Raw genomic sequence first — 26,646 nt, 5'->3', positions numbered from 1 at the left:
AAAACAATCCTATTCCTAAAGCAAAATCTCTGAGGGACAGTTACGTAGGTTTTCAAAAACCTTGTCTTCAAAAATAAGTATGATTAGAATACATTAAAACCTTCTTGAAAAGACTCCGTGAAAGAGAAAGATCAAACGGACATTGCCATATTAAGCAAAAATGCAAAGCTGCAGCTTCAGATGTTCAGAAGCTCAACAGAGCACCCCAGGAGAGTTTCCCCATGGACAGTAGGGCTTGGACAGGTGCTGAAAAAATGGCAAGAAAGGCTGAAAACAAAAAGACCAAAGTTCCTTTTATTTTCATATTCCACAGTATGCAGTTACAATGCTCTCTCTACTCAGCAATAACCTCTTGTAATTTCTGGTTCCCTTTTTATTAAAATACAGACAGTAATGGGAAAGCCAGGCAGGTTTTCCCCAGGACAGAAGTCTGAACCTCTTACATAGTCAATATGAATACAAAATCCTTTTTCGTTAAGCTTCACAGTTTATTCATGGCAAAGTGTCGTCTCAGCGGACCACGTTATTGTGATGAGTGTTTCTGATCAGAGGTATAGTAGTTGGACAGTACAGAAGCGAGAAGAAAAACTCTCCTCACGGAGACAGTACACATACAGCTGGCTGTAAGGCAGCGTATGTCCTTACAACAACGCCTCACCGTGCTGGATAACCTGGAACGGGTCCCACCAACACAGCTTTACTCAGCCTTCTGCCTAACAAAAACGTGCTCAGTCAAGACGCAGACGTACAGTTTCAGCCATGCGTACGTGACACCCAGAGCACAGTAAACAGAGGTCAACAACAGAGGGACGAAAGGAAACTGCAGCTTCCAGGAGGTCAGAGGAAATACAATTTCACAGAAGATTTCCAAAGGCACCAGTTGGACGAGGTAGATTATTTCAAGCCAGTTAAGGAGAGGCCTCTCTCTCCTGTCAGAGAAAATTCAAGAAAAAGATGTTAAAATACATGTTGTTACTAAAAATAACTATTTTTTCAGCTACTACTCTCTGCACTCTTTATGTGTCACCAGTATCACCCACTAGTTCACAGCAAGGCTTTAAATAACAATTAGACCTTCAGAGTTTTCAGTAGGAAAACACACGATAACACACAGTACAGCTAATTCCCTTAATCGTCTGGTTTTTACACCGAGTTCCAACGGGCCTTTGCTGAGTAGAAATGAATCTAGGTGGAAATCTCAGCAGCTGCTTTGGTTCTTTTCACATCATACTGAAGAACAATTAAACAGATCTCCTGTACTTCATACATGGGTTTGTTCCGTCCAAGTCCTTCTGCACCCAAGGACTAGAAATGTCAGGTTTAGCCTAACCACCGCCGCCTCCCCACAAGCTTTCTGTAGGAAATCTAAGCTCATCTCTCGGAATGGGCACTGCTAGTAGGGTTTGGACTGCAAGCAGTCAACGGGCTACATTCATATTCTGATTTTAGCAGAGTTATGAACAAGAAATTTGCAAAAGCTTGAGCTCTACACAAGCGAAGCATCTACAGAGGAGTTAGGGCACTTGAGAAGGAATGACCTGAGTCCAGAACACTAAGGGGGACAAAGCAGTCTGGTTGAAAGAGGATGACCTACAAAAAGCAGGTGACTGATGTAACAAATACAGGTTCATAGCATTTCCAAGAGATCCTTCATTACAACTTGGCTTTGCCATAAGAAGCTTGGGAAATAGGACAATGGAGACTACAGGATTTATAATAAGCATTGTCTTTGGTTGAGCGGGTAGGGGATCCATGGCCTTAAAAATACACTGGGCTTACACCCTTCTGAGACTAACTGGACAGTTGTCACAGTTCAAACAGAACAAGGATGTCCTATAAAAATCCTGTCTTAAGCCCTCCCTCCTGAGAAGAGAACAGAGACATCATCACCTTAACACAGAAAACTGATGCTAAAACATGAAACTGAAGTGCTGTTTATCTCTTACGACAACACAGTTCCCAGTCACAGAGGTGGTTTCATTCTTGACTTCAGGAACAAATTTGTTTCATTACCTGAACAGAGATTTCAGCGAAGAGAAGCTATAAACTGTAAACAGCAGCATAAGCAGTATTTTGATTGGAAGTTCTGAAATGTAAGGAACGCAATATACATTTAAAATCAGCTACAACACGCATTTACCATTTAAATTACAGCAACCTTAAGTGCTAGTATTCAAGCTTGTGTTGTCCAATTTAATTATTTTCTCCAAACAAAATTATTTATAGGACTTGCATTTATGCATAGAATATATATTTAGGACACAAAAGACGTATTTTGGGCACAAAAGAATTAGCATATATATATTTACTAAACAAAATGCCAAGCATTCCAACACACACCGGATATATAGTGAACACAATGATAATTACAATATATGACAGCACTGCAATTAAGATTTTCCTATTCAAAAGTGATTAGAAATTACTAGGAAACTCAAAACATTATGAACGACAGGGAAATCTAGTTCAAAGCTACAAACTGTACAGAGTTAGTTAACAGAGAACGTAAAGGAAGTCTCTAGAGTCTAAAGGCGGCAGCTCCTCTATTGCAAATAAATGGCGTTATTTGACCAGAAGGAGAGCATCTGGATTTGAATTCTACCAGAAGCATGCCAATCATTACACAAGTGGTTATCTGTTTATTTCATTTAAACCTTAACGCATCAGACCTTTGATTAATCAGAGGCAGGAGGAAGAAACAGCATTCATTCACATACACACAAAAAAATCTATCCCTACACATAACTGATGCTACTGCAAGAATTTTAATTTATTTGATAGCACTAAACAGTAGTCAGCTGGAAACGTCTGGAAAACAGCCTGACAGATCTGTAGCCTCAAGTTGACTTTATCCTCTTCCTTCACACGGTAGTGTTAGGCAGAGGAAAGTTTCTAGAACCGTGGCAGAGTGAGGGGTAACAAATATTGACTATCACAATTCCCCATCTCTATTTCAATTTGAATTCTGATTCCTCCACTGTGTTTTTAAACCAAGATTTCTTTTCACTAGTTGGAAGCTCATATTTACAAAAACAGGCTCACATACAGCATCCCACAGCTTCCAACTAATTACATGAAACAATTCAAACCATTATCCACTCTACAGTAACAAGTAAAGACATGAGAGCACAGAAAGACGACACTTTACCTGGTGCTGTGAACAGCAACGGGAAAAGGGAGAAATGCCCTGTGGTTGTCAGGATCAAGTAGATGCCAGCATCCTTTGCTCTCTGAACAGACAACAAGCTAAAAACGACACGAACTTAAGTTAACCAGTTTTCTTTTAGCAAAGAAACTTCGTTTCAGCAAAAACACTATGCAAGTCACAAAGGAGATGAAAAACAGGTCATACGGAGTTACATAGGACCCCAGTCCTTCCAAATCCTGGACCTGTGATGGAATCTCCTGCTACCAAGCCACCTGACTTCTCAAAAGCACAGGAGAAGAATCAGCCAAGAAACCCTCTCCCAGGAAACCGCACACTCACTGGACACAAGTATCAAAAAGTCCTGAAGTTTGCTAAAAAGTACTACTTCTTTCCCCTACAAATGGTCTTTTTCCTTTGCCATCTGCCTGGCAACACTGTCACCCCTGCTTCCTTCTCCTTCCTTTTGTTCTTCCAGTGTTAATTCCCTCCCCCGACTGCCACCCCAGTCTGGGGTTTTACGTCAGTGGTTGCAGTAGCCCTATTCACTAGTTCACATGCAGGAGCTATCTGAAACTGTGACAATAAGCTAAGTGTTAGTAATCTTGCTCCTAATCGTATTCACGAGTATCATTGATGCTTCCTTGCCACGTGTCCGAGCATCCATTCTTCTCTATCACCAGTACCACAAAGCGATTGTGTACAATCACAAGTGATGCAGCACACGATCAGTGTTATTTTCCAACTGTACCCACGTTCACTTATCATGAGAACAAGTCCTGGGTTAGGATTTTAGTCACTAAATTCAGACCTGGTTTGCCAAACTTGAGCACTGGGGGCAGCCTGGGTTGGTGGCAGGGGGCCCTGACCAGGGCAGGGGTTGAATTACATGATTTTTAAGGTCCCTTCCAGCCCAAAGCATTCTGATTCTATGATTTTATCAAGCTGGCTCTCAAGTTGTCAGTACAGAAAAGAGGTTTTAAGGGGAGGCTAAATGAATTCTTTTAAGAGCTCTGGGGTACCCACAGCCTGAAGTCTGAACCCTTTATGAGCTTTTTTTTTTCCATTATCTTAACAAAAATCACGTGTCTGAATCCAAACACTCAGACCTCCTGTTACACTACACATCGTAATAGCACTCAGCACTGGAAGACACATTTTATTGTGTCTGAAATCGATGCACTTGAAACACATTAAAACTTTACAGCTTAGGGCATTCTACAAGCGTGTTTATTTTATGAAATATACTGAAAACCAAGCGATCCTCTTTTGAGGATACTTCAACAAGCAGCTGCAGGTTCGGTTTGGCCAACTCCCACACGCGGGATTCACTTACCTTAAAGGCAGAATAGCGAGGAGTATTGCTTTTTCATGCACGTGCCAACCAAACATGAAGGAGCTCAATGCACAAAGAACAAGGCACCGAAGGAAGCCTCTGGGCCCTTGAGGTTTAAACCAAAGACAGAAAACAGAGGGCTAGAAACAACAGGCAAAAACAGGACTTCAGTCAGGTTTTGCAATCCTGAATGCAAGCCACTGTCCAAAGAGCTTTTCAATGTTAAACAACTGTGCTCCAAATATATATTAAATAAAAATAAAATAAATATTTTTGGATACACAACTGTATCCAAAGAGATTAACCCCGTATTTATTGTAATAATTTATTTTTAAAGGAAAGTTATCTTTTGACCCGGAATTAAAATTTGTACGACGGACATGCTAATCAGATTAAAAGCTGCTGGGGACAAAACAAAAGTTTCCCAAACCATGATTTGTTCTTACCAAGATAGATATGAAAGTACAGATCAACGTTGCCAGCGGAGTCACAGAAGGAAGGACAGTGTGCTGAAATTCTTGAACCAGCCCTCCTGTCATTGAGGCTTTAGGAATTTTTGTGGGATCAAGCAAGTTATACTTTAAGCCTGAAAAAAATAAGATAAAAAAAGTACAAACTGTTAAATACTAATAAAGAAAATACACTAGCTGTCAAACTGTTCTGTAGAACAGAACTGAACTAAGTATATGGTTGAGATTTTTCTGTTTTAAAATACAACAGGCAAGATTGATTTCTGACCTACCACTGGAAGCTTGTCACACACTGAATTATGTAGATAATTGATTGATTTAAGGCAATCTGAAAGTGTAATTTGCTACCTGCATTTTAAATGGGGAAGGAAGCCTAAAATCCAGAGAGCTCTATCTGCAAGTAAGCACCAAACCGCAAGATGTGCATACTGTACCAACAACTGTGAGCGCTTTATCCACGGCATTGTACAAAGCCCAGAAGTTTGGGGCCCAGTAAGCATGGCAGAGGCCGCGCTTGAAAGGGAAGAGCCGTGAAATGACTTGAGGCAGCTGGCCCTACAGGAAAGAAAAAGAATGAAAAAAAGGTCTCTTTAGATGAGATACGGTTTATAGTTTCACAGCAAAGCTTTCTGACTGTTCAGGTGAATAACAAGTGAAAAGGGGGTTATTACCAACACTATGAAGGGGCCCAAGGAAAGAGCTGAAACAAGACAAACAATCAATGCCAGAAGAGTTACATGAAGAAAGCTGAAACTCCTCCACTTCAGGGATCCATCTGTAAGAAGAAAACAGATTATCAATGCAGTTACTGTGGCAAGCGGAGAGGCAAAGCAATCCATTGGTAGTGTGGAATGTTAGCGCTTATCTAGAAGAAGCACATAGTCCTTCGTATCAATATATTCAATTACTTCCTTTAGCACGAAGTTTTTAGATAACTTAAGGTAAACAAAGCCAATTTTGCCCATTAAACATTTAAATACTCCTGCCCATCATGGCAAAACTGAAGAAGTAAGGCTGACCCAGACAGAAATGAAAGAGAAATTTCATATTAGTGTAGTATGTACACTATATATATATATATATATATACACACACACGCAGGCAAGAGGCAGTCTATGGGTATTTATTTTATTCTGAATTTATTTTATTCTGAATTAAATTCAGAATAAGGGAAATTCAGAATGAGGGAAAGTACAACTTGAGTTTGCCCCACTTCTTTTGAGTTAAGTAAAGTTTGTGCTCTTCATTTGCCTATGCCCATTTACTTTTTCTACATGGCAGCTCCTGCATTATACAATCTCCTGATTTTTCTCCTTTAAAGAGAAATAATTTCTTTGCTCATGTGAGAAATAAACACATTTTTCTGCACTAAAAAGTGGACAGAAGCCTGAAAGATGGATGTTGGAATAGCCATCCAATTATTTCTTACTCAGAATAATTCTTATAGCTTCAAACTGCCATCTGCAGTTTCTTCACACCGCATTTTCTTAATAGAGAACTACCTAGAAACAGGAATTTTTGACACTCAAATATATTTAAAATATCTCTGAAGATCTTTCCAACTCTGCTTCCCAAGATGAATTCTCACCTGACCAACAGCCATTCTGATCCAACGGTACCTGCGTGTCTTGCGTCTTCCCCACGCGCCATTAAACACAATTCCTCAAAATCAAGTGAGGAAAACTCCATCTTACCTGCGTTATTTGCAGTAAAACAATAGGATTGCAGCAAATAAATGCCGTACGCTGGGGCCACATACACATAGATGTGTTTGAAATGCAGAAGAATAGCAAAAAGAAGAGCACCCTCCAAATACCTTTTCTAAAATTAAAAAAAAAAGAATAAAGTCCAAAAAAATCCAAGATTTTCTACTTGTTCTTCCTTTGTATACAATTTAAAAAAGCCCTCTGGTCTGATCCTAAGGTGACAGGACAATTATCATAAGCATAAAAACAAATTGTTTACTTCAAATTACAAACAATATCGTCATGAATAAATAGAGAAGGAAGCTGCATCGTCAGATGTTGCTTTGAAAACTGGGAAAGGACCCCCCCCGCCTGCAGCTTCTGAAGTACATTTTTTAAGGACTGGCGACTTAGAAGGAGGTAAGATGGCAGCAAACCATGACACTTTGCTCAGGTGTAACACAGGATTTAGCTTTCTCACAGGGAACTGAAATGCTGCAGCATCAACAAGCAACTGTGATTACATTCAGGTTCTCTTCTTCCCCCCAGACTCAACAAATAACTCGACACCCAGGTTTAGGACACACCAACTTGAAGCCACTCCCATTAGCTTCAACAGTAGCAGCCCAAGGAAGTGAATTGATGTACCTAAAATGTATATGCAAATAAAGAGAAAAGAGCCACTTAAATTTACCTGGCATAGTCGAGCAACAGAAAGAAGCATCAGGCCAAACAGAAAGCCGTTGTACTGAAAGTGAATGTCTGAATTTGAGTCAAGAAAGGAATAAAGTAAGCATTCTCTACTACTATTAGAGTTATGGAGGCTTAAAGACATAATCAAATTAAAATAGAACTTAAGTCAAGAAATTAACCTTACATTCACTTGACTCAAAGTCATTAATCTTACCTGTAAGTACACTAAGTACAGACAGACACACAGGCTACTAACCCCAGAGTATTATCGCGATGAAATGAAGCTTAGCAATCTGACTACATATCTATCAAGAAGCTACATGACAAAATAATAAAAGGTTAATCATCCACTTTTTGAATTTTTATATACCAGTTTCTGCCTAACATTGGTTTATCGATGGAGACAGCAGCCCTCACTTATCACCTATCAGCATGCAACTTTGGACAAGAACAGGGAAGCACAGAATGAGTCCTTCCTGTTAAGGACTGCTGTTTTCCCCTCTGTTCCCTCTTCAGCAACATCAACGCACATTATGTCAAAACTGACTGACGACAATTGGACCTCCCAGCATTATTTTTATATCCTCTTTAAAGAAAACTTGCTATTTATCATACAGCATTGCCATTTAAACGCATCCCAGACATAAAGCACTTGTAAGGTTTTCCTTTACATGGGACAAACCTAGAACTGCACCCAGGAAAAAGAAGCTCTCTGCTAAGACTTCTGTAGGAAGGCGGAGGGGGAGCAGCCAGCCGGAACAGGCACGTTGCTGCCGGACTGGTCCTTCAGCAGCTCTGGCAAATCAGACCAAAACCTGAACATTTTCCATTTTGACAGATAATAATTGCAAAGAAAACATGAAGTTATTCAACTAACCCCAGAACATGAACAGTAGTACTACCTGCTGCGACAGTAAAAATATCCATGGGTTTGTACCACGTGCTGTAAAAGGCTAACCCCAGAAACAACCTGGTTTGAAAGGATACGATCCACAATTAACAGCCCGAAGTTCCACAAGAGCAGAACGGCAAGAATAAACGTTGGTTTTTCCAAAATATCCTTTGCGGCTCGCTTCCCATTTACGTATCGGCAGCATCTGAACAACAGCAGAATATTAAGTCTTAACTGAAACAATTAACGAAACCACGTTGCTTTTAGAAGTTGAGACATGCACTTAACCTGATGATGTCATATGGCTGGAAGACAATGACAGAGTTCTTGCTAAGCTCCTCAAGAGAACAGGATGTAATTGATAAAGTTTACTAGGAAAAAAGGATTTATAATACCAGTAGCTGTAACATTTTCCACATGCTAAGGTTTGTTAAGTAACTTGGTCTCGGTCACACCTCATCTTCAATTATAACACTACAGTTTTTACTGCCCGTTTGCTGTCAGCTTCTTATCAAAGAGAGTATTGCTGTATCTGGAGACAATGTACTGGGTTGTATTTAAAGTCCCCAGTCAGGACATTAACCTGGCTTTCCCCTGGTACTGTGGGCTACATGCTTACTGGCTAAGAACACCTTCTAACTTCAGCATGAAGCCATTTGGTTCACATGTTGAAGATCAGAGTAAAAATTTGTGGGTGATGTGTTTTACAGCTATCAGTAGCATCATTCTTCTCCCTCAGAAAGCCAGGGCACCCTAAAAGCACAGAATCTTAATGCTTCTAAGTTAGACTTGGAATAATCAGTTTATCATCAAGAACATCAAAAACACTGGAGTGACTTCGTGTATCTGAGATCATACTGACATTTCATCACAGGTTTCTTATACACTTCTATTTTAAAAGAACAGAGTGATAAGAAAATAGGAAAAAACAGTCGGGCTCACCCAAGCTGACCCACAGCTCCTACAAAGCGGACCCATCACAGAACCCAAATACCCAGAGTGTGTGAAATGGCAGCTGATGCCTGAATGCGTGGAAATTTGATCACATCTACAGCAATAGCATCTCCAAGAGAAACAAAACGTTATCTTGCATTTAGCAGCATGTTCCGTAGTTGTACCCTGAGTAGGTTAAAGCAACTTCGATGATTCCATGCGTTTACAAGCTTGTTTGTACAAATATTTTTGTTGTTACTCTAGAAGTTAGAATACTGAACCCACTGTCCCTACAATCAGAACATTAAGACTTACTCACGAACTGCATAGATGAAAAGGATATCCGTAAAGATGACTGAAAATCTTTGGAAGAAGATGGTTGCATGACTGCTGTAATTTAGATTTTCAATGACCAACATCTCGGGGTCGAAGTACTTGGCAATATGTGAGAGTACATATTCAAACCAAGCAAAAAAAGGTGGATAATCCAGGGTCCATTCTGAAGTTGCCTAAAGATAAAATGAGAATAAATAATTTAACACAACCCATGCTGTTTACAGTCCTTCATATACAGTTCATGACATCAGATCAGTTGACATTTTATCTCAATCTTATGTTTTGTCTGCATGAAAGAATTCACCAGCACAATCAATCTTCTTGGTCTCAAAATTACTTTCTACATGTTACTTTTAATAACCCCTTTTTCACCAAAATTTTTGGAGTTGGATTCAATAGTATTATTTATTTGGAATTATTTGGATTCAACGGTATTATTTAATCTTTTCTTAAAAGGACGGTTGTTATGCCCTAACCGATGATTAACTTTTTTACACTGTTAGATCAGCCTGTCGGAAAGTTCTGACACACACACACATCATTTATCCCTGAATACACAGTTCCCAAATGCTTACGCGGAGTCCTAGAGACTGATCTTTATCCCAGAATGCCAGGAAATATTTTGAGCTAGTGGCCTACACAACTGGGTTTTAATCTATTATCAAGTTGAAGGTGGTCCATCTAGGTTAAAATCAATGCATGCTAGTAGGACGCCAGCAGAGGACCATAACTTTAATATACTAATTAACTTCATAATACACAGACCTGTTTATGAGATTCATTCTTTATTGCAATAACTATGAATTATTAACGACAACAGCAAAGACAGCAACAATGCAAGACTACCACACAGCTTGCAGCAGTTAGGCAGCCTTTTTAATAAACCACGTGCATTAATTGTCTTTCCCAGTTTGCCTTCATAAATTCTAGCAGCTGTCCCAAACAATTATTTTTTTTAAGCGTTACGTAAGGCCAATGAATTGGGATCGATATGCTTCTGTAGCACTGCTATCCAGCTGCCAGCCATCAGTATCCCTGGCACGTATGTCCTGCAAATAAAGTTCTTTTTCCTCTAGCATTCAGAGAGGCCGGCATAACCAATACATCTATAACTTATACACAACTAATAAAAGAACATTAAACCCTTGCCCCATAAAGAAACTTACTTCATAGTACCACTGAGAGAGAGGTAAGTTGTGTGTGATGGCGAGCCAATTCCTGTGCACTTCAAAATCTGTGGAATGACTACAAAAGGTTTACGTTGAGTCACACGTATGCACTTGAAGGAGAAACATAACTGAGTACAAGACCAGAGGCAGATAAATAGGGGGCCTACATCGCCCAGCTCCCAGACTGTGATCAAATAATTTGGGCAGTAACAGAGATGCTGCACAAACTTTGTACCCAGGACACCGATGGATATAGGACAAGGTATGTTATAGGTATAATATATTTATATTATGAGTCAAGAACGACTTATAGCTCAGCTTTTTCTTACAATTAATGCAAAAATTCTTGGAGTTACTGACTTTTAAATAGCAATTTAAAGTTTCTGAGGGAAAAGCTGCATTTTTTTCCCTATTAATTAAAAAGCGTGCCTGTTTCAACATATTAAAGCCCCCGAACAACAGCCAGGTTGGCTGTAAGCACCTTCAAGCCCAAACTTAATCCATTTTTACACCGCCCAGAGGATGAGGTGGCGACACCCCAGGGACAGCAATACCTGAGGGAAACAAACCCCCTCGGGGCCGTCCCCACACCGAATGCCCCGTCCCCTGCACCAAGAAGGGGCAGAGCCAGCAGCCCCCATCCCTGTCCCCTCCTTACTACGTGGGGATGAGGAGGCACTTGAGGAAGGAGACGCCGAGCGCCAGGGCGCCGAACCAGCTCCTCCCGCTCGCCGCCATTACGGACCCGCCGCCATTACGCGCCCGCCCCGCCCCGCCGCGCATGCGCCGGAGCGGGGCGTGAGGGGAGGCGCGGGGGGGGGTAATGGCGGTGCTAGGGGGGACAGAGAGGGGTTGGGAGTGCAGCTCCTGGCTCCACACTGCACCACATAAAAATAAAATTCTTTGCCTGAGAGCGGTGTCCAAATGCTCCTTGAAGTCCTTCAGGCTCGGTGCTGTGAGCACTGCCCTGGGGAGGCTGTCCCAGTGCACAACCACCCTAACTTCGCCCTAACACTCAGCCTGACCCTTCGTGTCGTGGCTCCGTGCTGTTCCCTCGGGTCCTGTCGCTGTCCCCAGAGAGCAGAGCTCAGCGCCTGCCCCTCCGCTCCTCTCGTGAGGGAGCTGCAAGCCACCATGAGGCCTTCCCTCAGTCTCCTCTGGGCTGAACACACCAAATGTCCTCAGCCACCCCCCGTATGTCTTCCCCTGGAGTCTGGGAGTGACATTGGGTGTCGTGGGGTCAGGATTGGTGCTGGGGTGTTACGGGGTCAGGCATGGCGTGGGAGAAAGCATGGGGCTGAGTGCTGTGGGACCAGGAGCAGGGTTGGCTCTTGTGGGCCCACCAGTGGTATTGGGTGGTGGTAGGCTTGGGTGATGTGGGGTTGGGGGGTGTGGGACCAGCAGTGAGGTTGGGTGGCTGCGGAACTGCATACGGAGTTGGGTTGTGTTGGACCTGGGGGATGTGGGGTTGGGTGGTGTGGAGCCACTCTGAGGCCGTACTTGCAGCTACCTGGGCTTCAGCTGCTCCTGGTGACCAGCACCTCCATGCGGAGACAGCCTGTGGTGCTGGTTACATGTCTGTCATTAGTAGTCTTGTGAAGGGTTGGCATTGCCCAAGCACAGCCCCATCTCCCTCCCTTCATGCTCCTTCTCTGTTTTTACTAGAGCTGAGAAATGCTGTTCCTACAGGGCTCAACGTCAACTGCTGCTTCTTCCAGGACAACCCTGGGATATGGTCAAAGAGACGTGGGGATCTGGCTCACACTGGATCTGGGCGATCTTTTAGGGTCTCTCTTGTCATTCCTTTGCATCTCCTCTGCGGCAACGGGCAGTGTGCTGGGTAGTGCCCCATGCCAATCTACGCATCAGCACAGGTTTAACCCTATTGATCTGATTTGTGAAAGGTTCCCCCCCAGGGCCAGAAGCACGGTGTTTGTGGGTGCATTAAGGTAGGAAGAAAGTGTGTAGCAGCCCTCATGCCAACAGTTCCCTTAAATCGAGCAGAAGACACTTCAAAATGTACCAGCTTAGCCCTCTTCCAGGCAGGTGCCATCTCCAAACAATGTCACTGGGGGTGGTGTCACCTTCCAGGTACAACGTGCTCTTCTAGAGGAACACACTCCATTTGATAGTTCTGCCGGCCTAGAGGGCAGATATGTGCAAAGAAGATGCTTTTTTTGGTTGCTTACAGCAAACCTTTGTCCTTCTAGGAAGAGTACTCATAGGGGCAGCTGGAAATCATGTTAATAATACGTTAAACTTATTTTTTCCTGTACATCAGCAATACACTAAGGTTTGTTCAAAAATGAATACTCTGTATTACACGTTTGAAACGTGAATGAGCTACAACATTTAAAATGGCTTGGATTATTTAGAAAAGCGTATTTTCTACAATGACACTATTTTTTTGTGAGCTTCCTATAATTCTCAGTTGTGGAGACTTCTTGGGAAGCATTGCAACGACACGCTGTGTAGAATCCTAAGAGGAAAAGCTATAGATTCAGCAGAGATCACTGCATGGAAATGTATGTCAGGCAGAGCATCTACTGCTTCATTCACATTTTTATTTACTGTCTTCTAAAATACATATTAGTAACAGTTCACAGGAGACTTACAGGCAGATAAATGCAACCAGATTTTCAAGTGTGATACCCTACAGGATCTCTATAAAAGTGGTAAGAAAGTAAAACCATCTTTTGACACTTTCCAAAAAGCATTCATTCAAAAGTATAGCTCTTAGTGAATCAGGGACCAAGTTCTGATCAACAGAAAAATCCTGAAAAATCCCAAATTGGGGTTAGGAACAAGAAAATAAGAGGGAGGGGAATGGAAAGAGGAGGAAGAGAAAATAAATTATTTACTCCACGGAGCCCTCCCCTGTAGCTCCTTTTTTTTTTTTTTTTTAAATTTTCTGAATCCATAGGAAAACCATTGCTCCTATTATTCCTGAGTGAATCTGACAGCATGATCTGCATACTTATGTCTGATCCAGCCCTTCTCACATAGAATACCTACATGTCTGACTGTACTAATTCACGTACGAGACTTTTACTGGGAGCATCACATATTAATTAGCACTGCTTGTACCCTGCACGTTTGTGACCAGCAATGTGTGGGTAAAGGAGATATTAAAGAATTTTGCTCACACCACAAGGACAGTTTCATATTCCCAAAGACATGGAAATTCTGAGCAGTGACACCAAGTTAAAAGGGATGGGGTGAAAACGAAGCTTCCAAAAGAAGTCTTCTTCATAACTTCTCCATTTATCTGTGAAGTATCAGAAGATCATAGATTTAGTTTACACAGCCCATGGCATGGGATGAAGGCAGTGTTTATCAGCCCTTTGAACTTTATGTACAGACCCCACCAGCCTTCTCCAGAGTGGGAATAAATCTGATTGATTGCAGATACTTACTGCCAGTAAACTCAAGTAGCAATTTATATTCGGCATCCAAGTTAAAATACGGGTAACTACAGCAGTGCATATGTTTGGCGATTTAAAGCACGTGCAAATTTAAGCAAAGCTGTCTGCATCTGACAGGGTACTAGCATAACTGTTGGCATGGACAATATTTAAGTTGCTTAATAGGAGATTAAAACTGGAGAGGACCAGTGAGTCATTTTAATCACAGCCTTTTTCCACAACAAAATCTTTGTCTCCATTGTTTACCTTGCTGTTTTCTTTTCCTGAACACGCCTAGATTCTTTATTCTCTCCCTTCACAATCTTATTAATTTAAGAATTCTTCCAGGTCTAACATTTTACACCTTTTATTTCCCTACCACCACGTGCAGAAACAAACACTCCTCTCACTGTCTCCTAATGACTCTGAACAACAGCAGCATGACCCAAAGACATCTTAGTATTTAGGTATGGTTTCAGTCCTTTTATCATAACTGGACATTATTAGACAATTAAGAGATATCAAGCCAAAAAACACATAAGATAAATCCATGACTGATTCTTTCTGGACTCCACTAAGATGCTTTATAATAATCTTTCTGTCTTATAAGAAATCCCACTGTGCCATGGACATGCACATGTCTGAAAATGCCATTATGGTACAGCTAATAACTTATTTATCATCTGCCCTAACTGATGCTTTTCTGCTCTAAAACTATTGATCTCTCTACCCAGCGACTCTCTCAGCATTTAGGCCATTAAAAAAAAAATAAAGTGCATGTCAGCCTCATTTTATAGATGGAGGTGGTGAAGGGGACAGGCTGACGGCAGAATCAGAACAGGAGATAAGCTCTGAGGTGTGGAAGAAACCATCCTTCAAACTTTAAGGGAAAGAAAGATTCTTTCCTTGTTTTAAGGAAAAAAAGAAGTTTGTTCTCAGAGGAAATATTCCACTCCAACAGTGAAATAATTTTTAGATGTTACTGCTAATAAATGTCAAGTGCTTTCCATGACTAGAGATGAGGTTGTGCTGTATCCTGAGCACTTGATATGGCTTTGTGCATATTCACTTTTCTTTAACTCAGGAGAACTGCAGAGAACAAGAATCACCAGTGCTACTGACTGGTGAAAGAAAAGCAAGTTACACCCCTAGGGCTCAGAAACAGAAGGTAAGCAAAAGCCAGCCATCAAGATAACAAGGGAACAAATGCTTCAGAGAGAGAATGTGCCTACAAACAGTCATTACAACATAACTCGCAGAGTGCAAAATTAGGGAGCAGCTATAAATTTAGCTTAGCATGTACGTTGAAATAGCAACTACGTTTGTATAACATACGTTTGATTGCAATCCCAGCTGATTCGCTTAGCACTTCTTTCACATCCTTGGTAGCACGCAGAACTGCTGTGGTACTATAAATAATACCTCATTCTCAAAGGTGTTTTATTCCGTTTAACAATTTAGAGGTATTTCAAGCTTTTGTGTTCCTCCCAAAGCCTGTTTTCATTCCTGTCTTTACACTGGTTGGAAATTTTGCATCTCTCTGCATATTAATAAATAACAGAGATTTGTGGTCAACCCTACCTTCGCCTGATTTAGTTACCTGAGCACAGAAAAATGTCGATTCAAGTGGTCCACCTTTTGCATAACAGCCTGATGGGTTCAGGCACTCCAGATGAAGACCTGGCTCAGTTCTCTCCTTGGTCTGTGGAGATTCAAACCCGTATTTCCATCTCAGCAGATTGCCTCAGTTACTAGGGCCACGTTGGGGCACTCTTCATTTCTTGCCCAGATTTTTAAGGAACTATGTGACTGCTTTTAGTGTGGGTTCTGCTACTGTCTGAAGAAAAGAAAAAGGGGTGGGGGGCAAAATGGAGGATTAAAGCTCTCTATAAAGCTATGCATAGTGCTTTTGGTGACTCTTAACATGCTTTTCACCAGAAAATGAATGATACAAATCTCTCTCTCTCTTTTTTTTTTTCTGAAACAGAATGGGGTAGTACCAATCCAGAGCTCTAAGGGGCGTAGGTCAGACCTTCCCCACCCCTTTCAAATGAGATTTAAGCACACTGCTCTTGCCCCTTGATGAACTCAAGCTGAAAGGAAACCAATTACAGATTAGTACTCTTAGTCCTGACATACAAGAATTCCTGTTACAAATCATTTAAAATCTACTCTCAAGGGCTTGAGTTTAAAAAATACATGGTTGACATCCCCCAAAAGCTGTTATCATAAATTCAGCAAGGGCATACCTATTTGAAGGCATAGATTTGATGAAAGAGGGTTCGGGTATGGTATTTTACAGCTCACAATAATATCACATGCATAGATCATCGCTGTGAATGTCCAATTGACTGGCAAATTCATGGCAGAAATAAGATTCACATTGGCCTTGCTTTGCTTTGTCAGTGGCATGCGGCAACTCCTGGAACAGACGACCCCTGCTTCACAGTTCAGGGCAGGAGTGGGGAAAAGAAAGTTCTTCCTAATGCAGCTAAACCCAGAAGAATGGTGCCACAAGCTGGAATTTGGCCACAACATACTGGTTACAATCCTCAAGGCTCGCAAAAATGGCCAGGTTTAATGGTTCCGAGGTTTTCGATGCCAGTCAGCGCTTCCTAACAACATGGTCCCACTTCCATCATCATGCTGGTGGGTCTTGCACCGAGGCAGACAGGGCAAGAAGTTTATAGTAGGTTGTTAATAACTACAGAACGTGCATTTTTACCATCAGCATGCTGATTTGTGTTGTTCATGCAATCACAGCTTGGGACAGTAGAAATATATTTCTCTCGCTGTTTTTTACAACAGTACAAAACACTTCTTTATGCTGCTTATGGGTCAGCTTAACACAGCAACAGACTAGCTGCTTTGGGAAACAAGGACATGAGCGATACTGAGCTTTGCAGCCCCCTACCAAGAATTTCTGGAAGCAATAAAATTGCAAATGCAAAAATTGGTTATTGCATTTTCCCTTCTATCTCGTTAGAGGTTATGGGAAATGTTCTGGAGGGTCTCTCATGCACACTGGGAGCAATCTGGTTAGGGACACCGAGGATACTTTCAAACATAATTAGCTGAGAATGAACCACCTTGAACGTGGCACAAATGATGCCTAGAGCTAATCATCATTTTGATCATCATAGCACAGGCCAAGCTTTTAGGAAAGGGCTTGATCATTGTCATCACCTCCGTTTTCCTCCTGCCTTGCCTCCCTGACAACTGGACAGTAAATCCAAGCAAGAAGGCAAAATGCTGCCTTAGCAGTCTGACCGTTTCACAAGGACGTAAGAAATGGCTCAATGTGCAGGGGTAGGAAAACTGAGCCCCTGGTTTTATAATTAAAAATACTAGGGGTACTGACGGAAAAATAGTCCTTTCAGATGGAATCCATCCTACCTCGAGACCATCCCATACGCTCCTGGCACTGCTCAAGGGAGACAAAAGAAGGCCGTGTCCAGGCAGAAGAGGTTCAACCATTCAAAATCTATTTGGGGGCATCTGCCCTCTTGACGTCTTCACCTCTGAGAGTATTCGGGAGCATCCTCAGGACAAATAATAGCGTTGTAAGGGAAAGAAAAGAACCAGTGGTCTTGGATGACTTTGGAATGTAAAGGTCTAAGAGCATCCAAAGCAAAGTTCCCCAACAGACACAATCTTCTCAATTTGTAAGAACATCATTCTCTCTGTTATGGCTTTCTTGATCGTTCCCAGCATCAGTCACATCATTCAAACACGGCTTCCCTGAAAGCAGAACAGAGCAGGGGCTTCCTCCCAGGGTTCAGGAAAAAAAAAACAAACGAGTCACCTTCAGATGGCGACAGGACAGGATCCCCTACTCGTTTGCAGTTTCCACCGTCCTTTACAGCTATATAGGATGTGTCCATGTGGCGAGGCTTCTTCTCTGCGGAACCAACAAGTTTCTTGCGTGCTCCATGCAGGTGACACGGTAAGACAAGGAAAATGTGCCCCCCTGGGCTGGCCACTGGGTTGTAGCCCCATGGCTTCTTTCACCGCATCAGATCTCCAGCTGCTTTCCAGATCTTGATTACTGAACATTCTCATCGCCCTTGCAGGATAGGTTAAGGACCATCCCATTTTCCAACCGGAAAATGTAGTAAGGGCAGAAGTTACGTGATTTTCCCCACAGTTGTACAGCAGGTTAGAGGTGGAGGCAGAGACAGAACCAATCCTTAATTCAGGCGCTAGACAATATTCCTTCTGTTTAGAATATGGACATATTCTGGAAGATCGCGTCGGTAAATACATTAAAGGAAAATCATCTCCCTGTTAGTGACTCTTAATCCAGGTAAGCACGATTCTGAATTAGGCCGTAAGTGTGTTTTAAAGGGAAACACTTAACCTGTGTTATCTCCACGCTGGCACCACCATAAACAGCCCTTCCTACTTGTATCGAATTAGGCGAATAATCTTATTATTCATGAAATCCGAAGTGTGTGGATGAGAAGAATCTATGCAGAAGCCATCACTCAGGGCTATTTTGAGCACTTCTTCCACAAACACCTGGAAGCTATTGATTTGCTTATTATCAGGCACCACCCAGAGTCTCTTTAAGTTCTGCCGCGTGTACTCCTCTTCGGGAAGGCCTTCCACGCTTGCAACCCAATCTAAGGTCAAATGGTTGGGGTCCTGCAGGTAGCTGGATATGGAAGAGAGGTTTCCGTTGAAGCAGTAGTAAAGTTTGGAACCGAGAAGCTTCAGGAACAGACACGATGTGGAGAAGATATTAGCGCTGAACACTTCCATGTTGGAGGAGGACAGGCTGTAGATCTGGGGCGCTTCTCGAACGGTGAAGTGAACGGTCTGGGTCTTCTGATCGAGGGTGATGTTGAGCATGGCGTTTTTCTCCGCTTTGGAAAGCTCCACCTCCTTCTCCTGCAAGGCCTCAATCAGAGGCTGGATTTGATAAAAATCTACCTCCCGCCGAAGCAAGCCCATTTCCTGAAAGTCTTCAGGGAGGTCCAAGTGAGAAGTTCTTAAGAAGTTGAGGATATAGCGGAAGATTTTGCCATCTCTGTCGATAAAGCAGTTGCCTTGGCTGTCCTTCTTGGTTGGCATCTTCCCACTAAACATGGCCCCCAGCATGGAGTCTGGAAAGCTAGTCAGGGTGGACAGAGAGGTGGTATAGAGTTTTCCTCCAACATTGAGCGTGATGGGTTCTGACATGATGGAAAAGTCACGGTGCTGGGACTAATTCTAAAAAATAAAGCAAATAAAAAAAAAATCCAACACCACACATTCAGCTGCATTAACCTGCTCAAAATGAACAGGGAAAAAAAGAGTACTAAATATATCTGGGTAACCACATGGCAATAATTCATCATAGGAATTGGAACTTGGGAAATACTGTTGGAGGATGTATCTTGAGAAGAAACTTAAGGATGTTTTTTCTCCTAAGAGTCTTTAATAGGGCTTTGTTTAATTTAATTTAGTGCCAGAAATCATGGGTCTTCCAAAGCTTTACAGTCATGTTAAATGTGAAATCTCTCCCATAGGTGCCTACAGCAGAACGACTACCGACTTCAAGAGTTATATCCTAGGCTCACCTGATCTCATCTCCCTCATCACCACAGGATTTAGACGAAACAGAAAGGCAGGACAAGAACCAGACACATTCCCAATATCTTCCATTGCATATCAAGATGTAATTAAAGCTACAAAGCTGTGGTGGCAGAATCCCCCTAGTACACATTCGTGTGCAGTCATCCTACCAGGGAGCCAGCGAGCTGTGCTGCCATAAGCGCTTCCATTCAGAAAAAAAAATGAATTTAAAAAAAAAAAAATCAGACTTTCACATTCCAACATACTTTGCCTTAGAAAACATTTCCTAATTAATTACGGCCATATCCTCAGTTGACGTAGCTTCTGTGCAGCTCCTCTGCAATCAGCTGAGACAAACAGGATGTGATTTTATGATGCAGTTAAGCATCATTGCCTCTGGAGGGAACATACCTCCCTTCACCAGCTACCATACTTTCATACTCCTTACACCAGCTCTAGCACTTTTTCTGACCCCACGCTAAACCTATTTAGAGAGCAAGCTTATCATTTTCTATTCAGGGTATGTTTCTGCTACACGTTGGAACCAGACGAGGATCTGCAAATCTGGCTGCTTCATTGCACATCTGTTTTTCCTTGTTTGCTGGATCCAAATCCATCAACAAGTTAATTCCCAGCTTTATTTTGACTATTTAAAAAACAGCAGGGAACCCATCAGTATTTGCTGCAGAGATATGAGGTAGCTCTTGCTGTAGTAGCTATGGTCATCCAACAGAAAGCAGCCAAACAGCTGCCTTAAAATTAAGTTTATTAAGCCTAAATCGTCATGGAATAATCATAGACAGGAAAACATTGTTATCAGCTCTGCAGTCACAGCAAAATACAGGTTGGAAGAACTTCATCGTGTGCTGTAATATCGATTTTATGGCTGCTCAAACCCAAATAATGTTGGTAATAGCACCCTAAAACGACTACACCTCTAGGCAGCAAGCATATTTTCCTGTGAAAAACTCACCCACACTAAAGTAGCGACTGAACAGATCGAAGGAGAATCTGCATTTCACTTCAAGTATAACATTCCCTTAGCCCTTTAGCCCATGTTGGCCCTCAGCACACAGCGTATATGTCACTGCACAATAATTAGGGGAAATAATCAGATCTGTAAATCCACTGAGGGCTTTGCTTGTGTAACTCTTAGCACCCAGTAAAACTGGAAAATAAAGATGTATGTGTAAAGCAACACAACACCCACTCCGCCCCCATGACCAAAGACCGTCCTTGTTACCAACTTCAGCCAAGAACACCCCGGAAAAGAAGCTATTTGTTTCAGTGTTAACCTCCCCTCAGCACTGTAGTCTCAGCATACTTCCCACTCTTGAAGGCTTCAACCCAAATTAGAGTCAAGAGCTGTTTAAACCCATCATATATAGGCTCCAACTGGTCTAATTCTGTTGAACGAGTGGCTGCCGTGTATTTTTTCCCCTAAGGGCTTGCAATACGCCTGTAAAAGTGTTGCTACAAACACAATCTGACATTCACAAAACCAGCCCCAAATGCATATATTTTTTTTCAAGTTTCATCCAAGAACAGAAGTGTTCCCAACATCTCCCTGCAAATAACGCAGACTGCAGAGGCAGGACTGACAGCGGCCCCACAGGCCCGTTCACTGCTTCCCTCCTCTGCCAGCACTTGGGCTGTTTTAGCCTAAACAACCCAAATTTTTCTGTTCTTTCTTTATAGGTCATGTTTGCAGCTTTTTGAGCCCACGCCTGCTTATTTGTACCACGGGAGGAGTTTTCTCATGCTGTCTGCCAGCCTGTGGCAGCTGCAGCAAGATGTCCCCCTCCGTGGGTCTGTCACAGCCTTCTCATGGCACATTCCCTCATCAAGAACCTAAAGACCACCAGATGGCCCAAATCTTCAGGGAGAAGATAAGACAGAGTCCATTTCAAACCCAATATCCACCCTAAGTTTATTCTGATCCCAAACCTGGCTGGTTATAGCCATATTAATGAGAGGCAGGCATCTCAGTCTGATCTGAATGGATAACATTAAAAAAAAAAAGGGCCTGGCTCCGGCCTCTCGGCACCTCCCGGCAGTGCTGGTGGCCATGGCTGGCAGCCCCCGGAGCCTCCTCTGCTCCAGGCCCAGCAGCCCCAGCTCTCGCAGCCTCTCCTCACGGCAGAGGTGCTCCAGGCCCTTCGGCACCTCGGGGGCCCTGCGCTGGGCTCTCCCCAGGGTGCCCAGCTCTGGCTGGGGCTGGGGGGCCCAGCGCTGGGCCCAGCACTCCAGGTGGTGTGGTCAAAGATCAGTCTCTGCTGCTTTTCCCTTACAAACTCCTAAATATGAAGTAAAGCAGATGAAACAGGTTGTGAGCTCTCTCTTTGCTCGCCCAACCAGCATGGCAGCGCCCTGGTTTATCAGACCTGGCTGCTTTGCTAACCTAACATAAAGGCTCTCCACGAATGCAGCACAGAGTTCGCTGTTTTGGTGGCATTTACACGAAGATGAGGTTCCAGGAGAGCATCTGGCTTGGACGTGGGTGGCTATAACCTGCAGTCCCCAAGGACAAGTACGAATTGGGTGATAGTTCTTGGAAGCGGAGAATTACAGTAAAGCCTTTTGTGTAGCTGCTCCCAAAGCAGTACTTAAAATTCAGTCACATTAGATCACCTAGAGATCTAATTTGAGAGCTGACGATGTGGATTTCACCAAAGAGCACAGTATTATTATGTGCTTTTAGAGTGATCTGTGTTTAAATACATTTTTCTTTCAAAAAATAGATGTAATTTAGTGTTATGGAAATAAAAAAATAAAAACCTACAGTTATTTAAAGACATAATCTTTTCAGATCATGTAAATTGAGAGAAACTAGCGTTGCTTCACGGTGATTTTTTTATTGAGAAGTCCAACTTCTGAGTCAAAGCTGCTGCTTGTGCATCTGAGCATTTCAGCAGACCAGGGTTTGTAAATTTTAAGTTGGGTTTTACTGGCAGGAGCATCCTCAGCAGATGCAAAGCAACCATTTCTATAAGGACCTTCTACTCCAGAAGTTGAGCTCAGCAAATAATTGGCCTGAACCTGAGAGAGTCATGGGGTTGACACAGCAGGAAGCCAGGAAACGGTGTGGGAAATGACAAAATCTACGCATTTTCACTTACTGACATCTTCACATATTTATAACCACCAGCTCAGTTCCTTCATTATCTGCAATGCTTCCTTTGTTTAATAATTTTAAATGCAAAACAGCTTTGGACAAGCTTACTTCCTCTCTTATTTATTCATCACATTTAAGAGTGCTTTAATTAGAAAAGAAATAAAATTCTGCGTTATAATTTAATGGAGTACAGGTTTCACCCAACTTGGAAAAAAAACCACACGTGTACAAGTAGTCATCCAAAAATGCATCATTCATGATGTTTCTCCTTAAGTAAAAATGGTGCAAATGGCACAACTATTGCTAAGTATTTAACCTCTCTGAAAAATGAGCAAAGCTGCAGTTTACCCTTTTTAGCCAGAAAATGCAGGTTGCTGTAAACTTTAAAGTTATGTTTATAACATTTTCAAAAACCGAAAAACAACAGGGACCTTTCCTTAAGGAATATATACATTTGCATATATCTATAAAGCACAGGAAAAGCCATTTTTTAATAGGAGTTTTCTGGTTGCTTATTCGGATAAAAATTGATCATTCCAGTTAAAAATAATCTACCCCGAAACTGCGAGTTGATGAAACACGAGGGATCGAATGTCTGGTTCTGTTTCATAATCTCATTAAATATTTGGAGAAAACTGTCTCTGCATTAACAAAATAAAGATAATACTAGCTTGGCCAAAGGTGGAAATACAGGCAGGGCAGAGAAAAGATACAAAAGATACTAAGCAGATGAGAAAACAAAATGAAGTTTTTATTTGGGAAAAGGTGTAGCAATGCCTTGGTTTCCCTAATAGGTAAATCCAAGCATTTGTTGGGAGTGAGAAAACAAAAGCAGCAGCAATTGGTTACAGACCCAGGTTTCCCTTTACAAGTGGCAGGGAAAGAAAACGAATCCATTTTGGGGGATTTTGGGGAGGCAGCACGTAAGACGGGGTTAACAGGCTGCTCGGAGCATCGTCCAGAGGATCTCGTTAGTGAAATGAATTAAACGCAGAGCAGCAAAGGGCGAGGTCTGTGATGTGGAAGGAGTGCATTTTAATTTTAATTTTATATAGATGCCACTGCCCCGCTGATTAATTTTACAGCGTACCCTTCGATTCCCAACCCATAAAACATCCCCCCACAGCTGAAACTTTGGAAACCTGTGTTTAAGGCAGTGAAACACGCAGCTTAGTTAAGAAAGAGCTGCGGAGTAACAACAAGCGGCGAAGCACACACGCAGCAAAAATAAGAGATGAATTATTTAGGTGGGCGCAACGACGAAAGCCTAAGTGGCAATAAAACGAAAGCAAGACGGGGACCGTTTCTGCTAAGCACCAGGAAGAAGAGCCAGACTAAAAAAACCTCCCTGGCTTTTGAGTAGTGCCCAAGAGAGCCGGTGAGAGCCGCGGCGGCTGCAGAAACGCCGCGTGAGGCCGGCCAGGTAATGCGCTGCAGGAAGCAGCTCTGTGCCGGGAGGGGTCAGATTGATTTGGGGTAAAAAGGAGGGATGAAAAAAAATAAATATCCAAGCAGCCGGAGACTTCAGACACGCTTCGGCGGGAGGAGATGGTTGTTCCCAGCACCGGGCTCCAGTCTGCTTTGTTAGCGTGCGTTAATGTCAAATAAATAATCAGCCAAAGGCTGATCGGGTTTGGGCTCTGTTCCCAATTCCCCACGCTTTGCACCAGCATGTCTGGCTACAACAGAGCACGTCAGTTTGGGGTGAAAATCCCGCTTTCTACGAAACATCCGAGTCCTGCGGAAAAACATACGTTAGGCTGCGAAATCTGGGTTCAGGTGGAGGCACCAGCCCTGCGGTCGCCTCGTCCCTTTTCTAGGGGGTGATTTTGTAGGGGAAAGCAAGACCCTCAGCTAGGAATTTGTGTTACGGGGACTTCAGAAAAAGCACTTTGACGTCCAGGAGTCACCCTACAGTGATAGCTTGGAGAAAAGTCATAATGAAGAATGACAAAGGGAAAGTGGAAATAAAATAAGAAGGATTTAGAAGAGAAAAATAAAACTCGGCTCACAGCTTCCTTAGTGAGAGGCAGCCCCCAGCAGCCAGCAGGCATCACGTGAGAGATGGGTTTAAGGAAGGATTTGGGATAAAATGTGTTATAAGGAGGGGCTTAATCCTCCCCTGGGGTGCCACTGATGCACTTACTGACCTCAGCTGATGCTCAGCTCCGGCAGGTTAAACATTTGCCACACGCCTTCTACACACTACGTGCTTATTTACAGTAATCCTACAGAGGAAATCCCGCATTTTCCCGTCGCTGCAGGATGGAAATCAATCCCGCCTCGGTCTGGCCGCCGGGCCGAGCACGAGGAGCTCTGCCAGCCTCTGCAATACGCGGAGAGCTGCGGGAGGGGACTCCAGCTCCCGGCAGGCACCTTGCAGGAAACGCCACCTCACCCTTCCCCTATAGCCTCGAGGAAACATCCCTGGCCGTCTGCTGCCTGCTGCAATACCGGGGAAAAGCCCACCAGTGACTCAAATTTTGTTTTCTAATCACGCTGCATTAAACACGGGAATACCCCTTTGCTGATGAGATGATAGGGAAGCATGAACACAAGTTTCCTAACATCCCCGGCTCGCTGGCGGGGCCGATGCTGCTCCTCTGTCCCTTCCAGGGCCAGGACCCCCCTTCCCTGGGGTCCGGAGCATCTCCTGGCAGGAGGTCCAGGCTGCTGCTGCTTGCTGAGGGATGGAGGCGACCGCGAAAGGCTGCACCTGCAGATGCTGAATTTAAGCAATGTGGAGCTCTGGGCAAAGAGAAGGGGGGTGGGAGGTGGGGGAAGGAAAATATGGCCGGTGCACAGTGAGGGGAAGAAAATATAAAACAAAGGTCAGGTTCACACTGAGAGATGAGGAATGAGAGCGTCAGCACGCAGTGGGGAGAAGGGAAAAGAAATGAAGGTGACAGCTACTGAAGGGGAACGTAGAAGACAAGATGGAGGGGGACGGGGAGCGCAGAGCCAGAGAGATGCGGCTGCGGGGATGCTCAGGGAATAAAAGCCAGGGTGTGGGGGCTCTCAGCACCCTCCTGGCTGTGACCTCCGAAATCTGCAGGCCATGCTGGCAAAGCAGATCGCCAGGAGGGCAGGGAGGGAGCCTGTGCCACGGTAATGCCAGCCCCGGGAAAGGTTTGCCCTGGTTTCTCACGGCCAAGCGTCTGCACCGCTGGAGTACCTTCCAGATACTCATTTCTTTGCTGATCCTGCAGACGTGGAAGGCGACCACCTGCGTCCCGCTGAGCGATCGCCAACCCGCGCCCCAAAAAGTGCTCAGAAACCGCACGAACGAAGTAGGGGCCAGCCAGGATCCCACCCGGCCGCCCGCAGAGCCGGCTGTGGGGCGCGCAGGGCTCGCTCTGCGTTCCCCAAAGTGCTGAAAATCCGTGAAATGCAGAAAAATCGGATTGGGGAAAGGGGGGGGGGGGGGCAAAGTTTGCCGGGCGCTGCTGCGCCACGCTGAGAGGCACCGTGGGGATGGCTCCTCCCTGCACAGCCGGGAATTCCCTAAAGCAGAATGAAATGCTAAAATCATCCTAATAGTCATAATAACAACGGTAGTGGTAGTAGGAATAATGGGAATAAATCCAATAAACCCTCCCCGCATCCCAAAGCCCTTCTCCCTCTGGCCTCTCTGGCCCAGCAGGCAGCTCCCCCCCCCCCCCCCAAAAAAAAAAAAAAAAAATCCCACCCGTGCCTCAGTTTCCCCAGCTCGGGGTGGGATTGGGAAGGGGGTGACCCCAACCCATCCCACTCCCCCCTAATGGGGTGGCTCCCCCCAAGCGCCCGCTGGCCCCGCACCCACCTGCGGCCCCGCCGAGCCCCGTCCCCGCCCGGGCGCCGCAGGAGGAGGAGGAGGAGGAGGAGGAGGAGGAGGAGGAGGAAGCAAGGGGGCGGCGAGCCCGGCTCTCC

General features: G+C 43.7%; 2 protein-coding genes across 5 annotated transcripts; both read right to left on the bottom strand.

The window, feature by feature from the left end:
- Window positions 1–268: 268 nt before the first annotated feature.
- ALG8 (ALG8 alpha-1,3-glucosyltransferase) lies at window positions 269–11,444 on the bottom strand. 2 transcript variants are annotated; one of them, XM_083848891.1, is made up of 13 exons: window positions 11,318–11,444; window positions 10,657–10,735; window positions 9,470–9,663; window positions 8,317–8,426; window positions 7,331–7,398; window positions 6,646–6,772; window positions 5,623–5,726; window positions 5,386–5,506; window positions 4,928–5,067; window positions 4,482–4,621; window positions 3,149–3,246; window positions 2,014–2,086; window positions 269–929 (listed from the first exon to the last, which is right to left on the bottom strand). In XM_083848891.1, the coding sequence occupies exons 1-13, from the start codon at window positions 11,440–11,442 to the stop codon at window positions 698–700; spliced, it is 1,611 nt and encodes a 536-aa protein (XP_083705017.1). In that variant the 5' UTR covers window positions 11,443–11,444; the 3' UTR covers window positions 269–697. The 2 variants fall into 2 exon arrangements, with proteins under 2 accessions (XP_083705017.1, XP_083705018.1); XM_083848892.1 differs by having other exon boundaries at window positions 9,474–9,663; window positions 11,318–11,378.
- Window positions 11,445–11,608: 164 nt separating this feature from the next.
- Window positions 11,609–26,646, bottom strand: KCTD21 (potassium channel tetramerization domain containing 21). 3 transcript variants are annotated; one of them, XR_014588271.1, is made up of 3 exons: window positions 26,540–26,646; window positions 15,664–19,277; window positions 11,609–12,801 (listed from the first exon to the last, which is right to left on the bottom strand). XR_014588271.1 is itself a non-coding variant. In XM_083849028.1 (2 exons), the coding sequence occupies exon 2, from the start codon at window positions 19,245–19,247 to the stop codon at window positions 18,465–18,467; it is 783 nt and encodes a 260-aa protein (XP_083705154.1). In that variant the 5' UTR covers window positions 19,248–19,277; window positions 26,540–26,646; the 3' UTR covers window positions 12,831–18,464. The 3 variants fall into 3 exon arrangements, 1 of the variants encoding a protein (XP_083705154.1); XR_014588272.1 differs by lacking the exon at window positions 11,609–12,801 and adding an exon at window positions 12,827–13,927; XM_083849028.1 differs by lacking the exon at window positions 11,609–12,801 and having other exon boundaries at window positions 12,831–19,277.

This window comes from Anser anser, assembly GCF_964211835.1.
Source record: "Anser anser genome assembly, chromosome: 1".
NCBI classification, from domain to species: Eukaryota; Metazoa; Chordata; class Aves; order Anseriformes; family Anatidae; genus Anser; species Anser anser.
This window is presented reverse-complemented; position numbering and strand designations above follow the sequence as displayed.

Excerpts from the sequence above, each read along its gene's own strand:
- ALG8 (XM_083848891.1), bottom strand. The coding sequence starts at position 11,442 with ATGCGCGGCGGGGCGGGGCGGGCGCGTAATGGCGGCGGGTCCGTAATG. Across the intron at positions 3,247-4,481 it reads CTCGCTATTCTGCCTTTAAG|CTTGTTGTCTGTTCAGAGAG; the intron begins GTAAGTGAATCC and ends TGTCGTTTTTAG. Across the intron at positions 930-2,013 it reads TCGCTGAAATCTCTGTTCAG|GAGAGAGAGGCCTCTCCTTA; the intron begins GTAATGAAACAA and ends TTTCTCTGACAG.
- KCTD21 (XM_083849028.1), bottom strand. The coding sequence starts at position 19,247 with ATGTCAGAACCCATCACGCTCAATGTTGGAGGAAAACTCTATACCACC.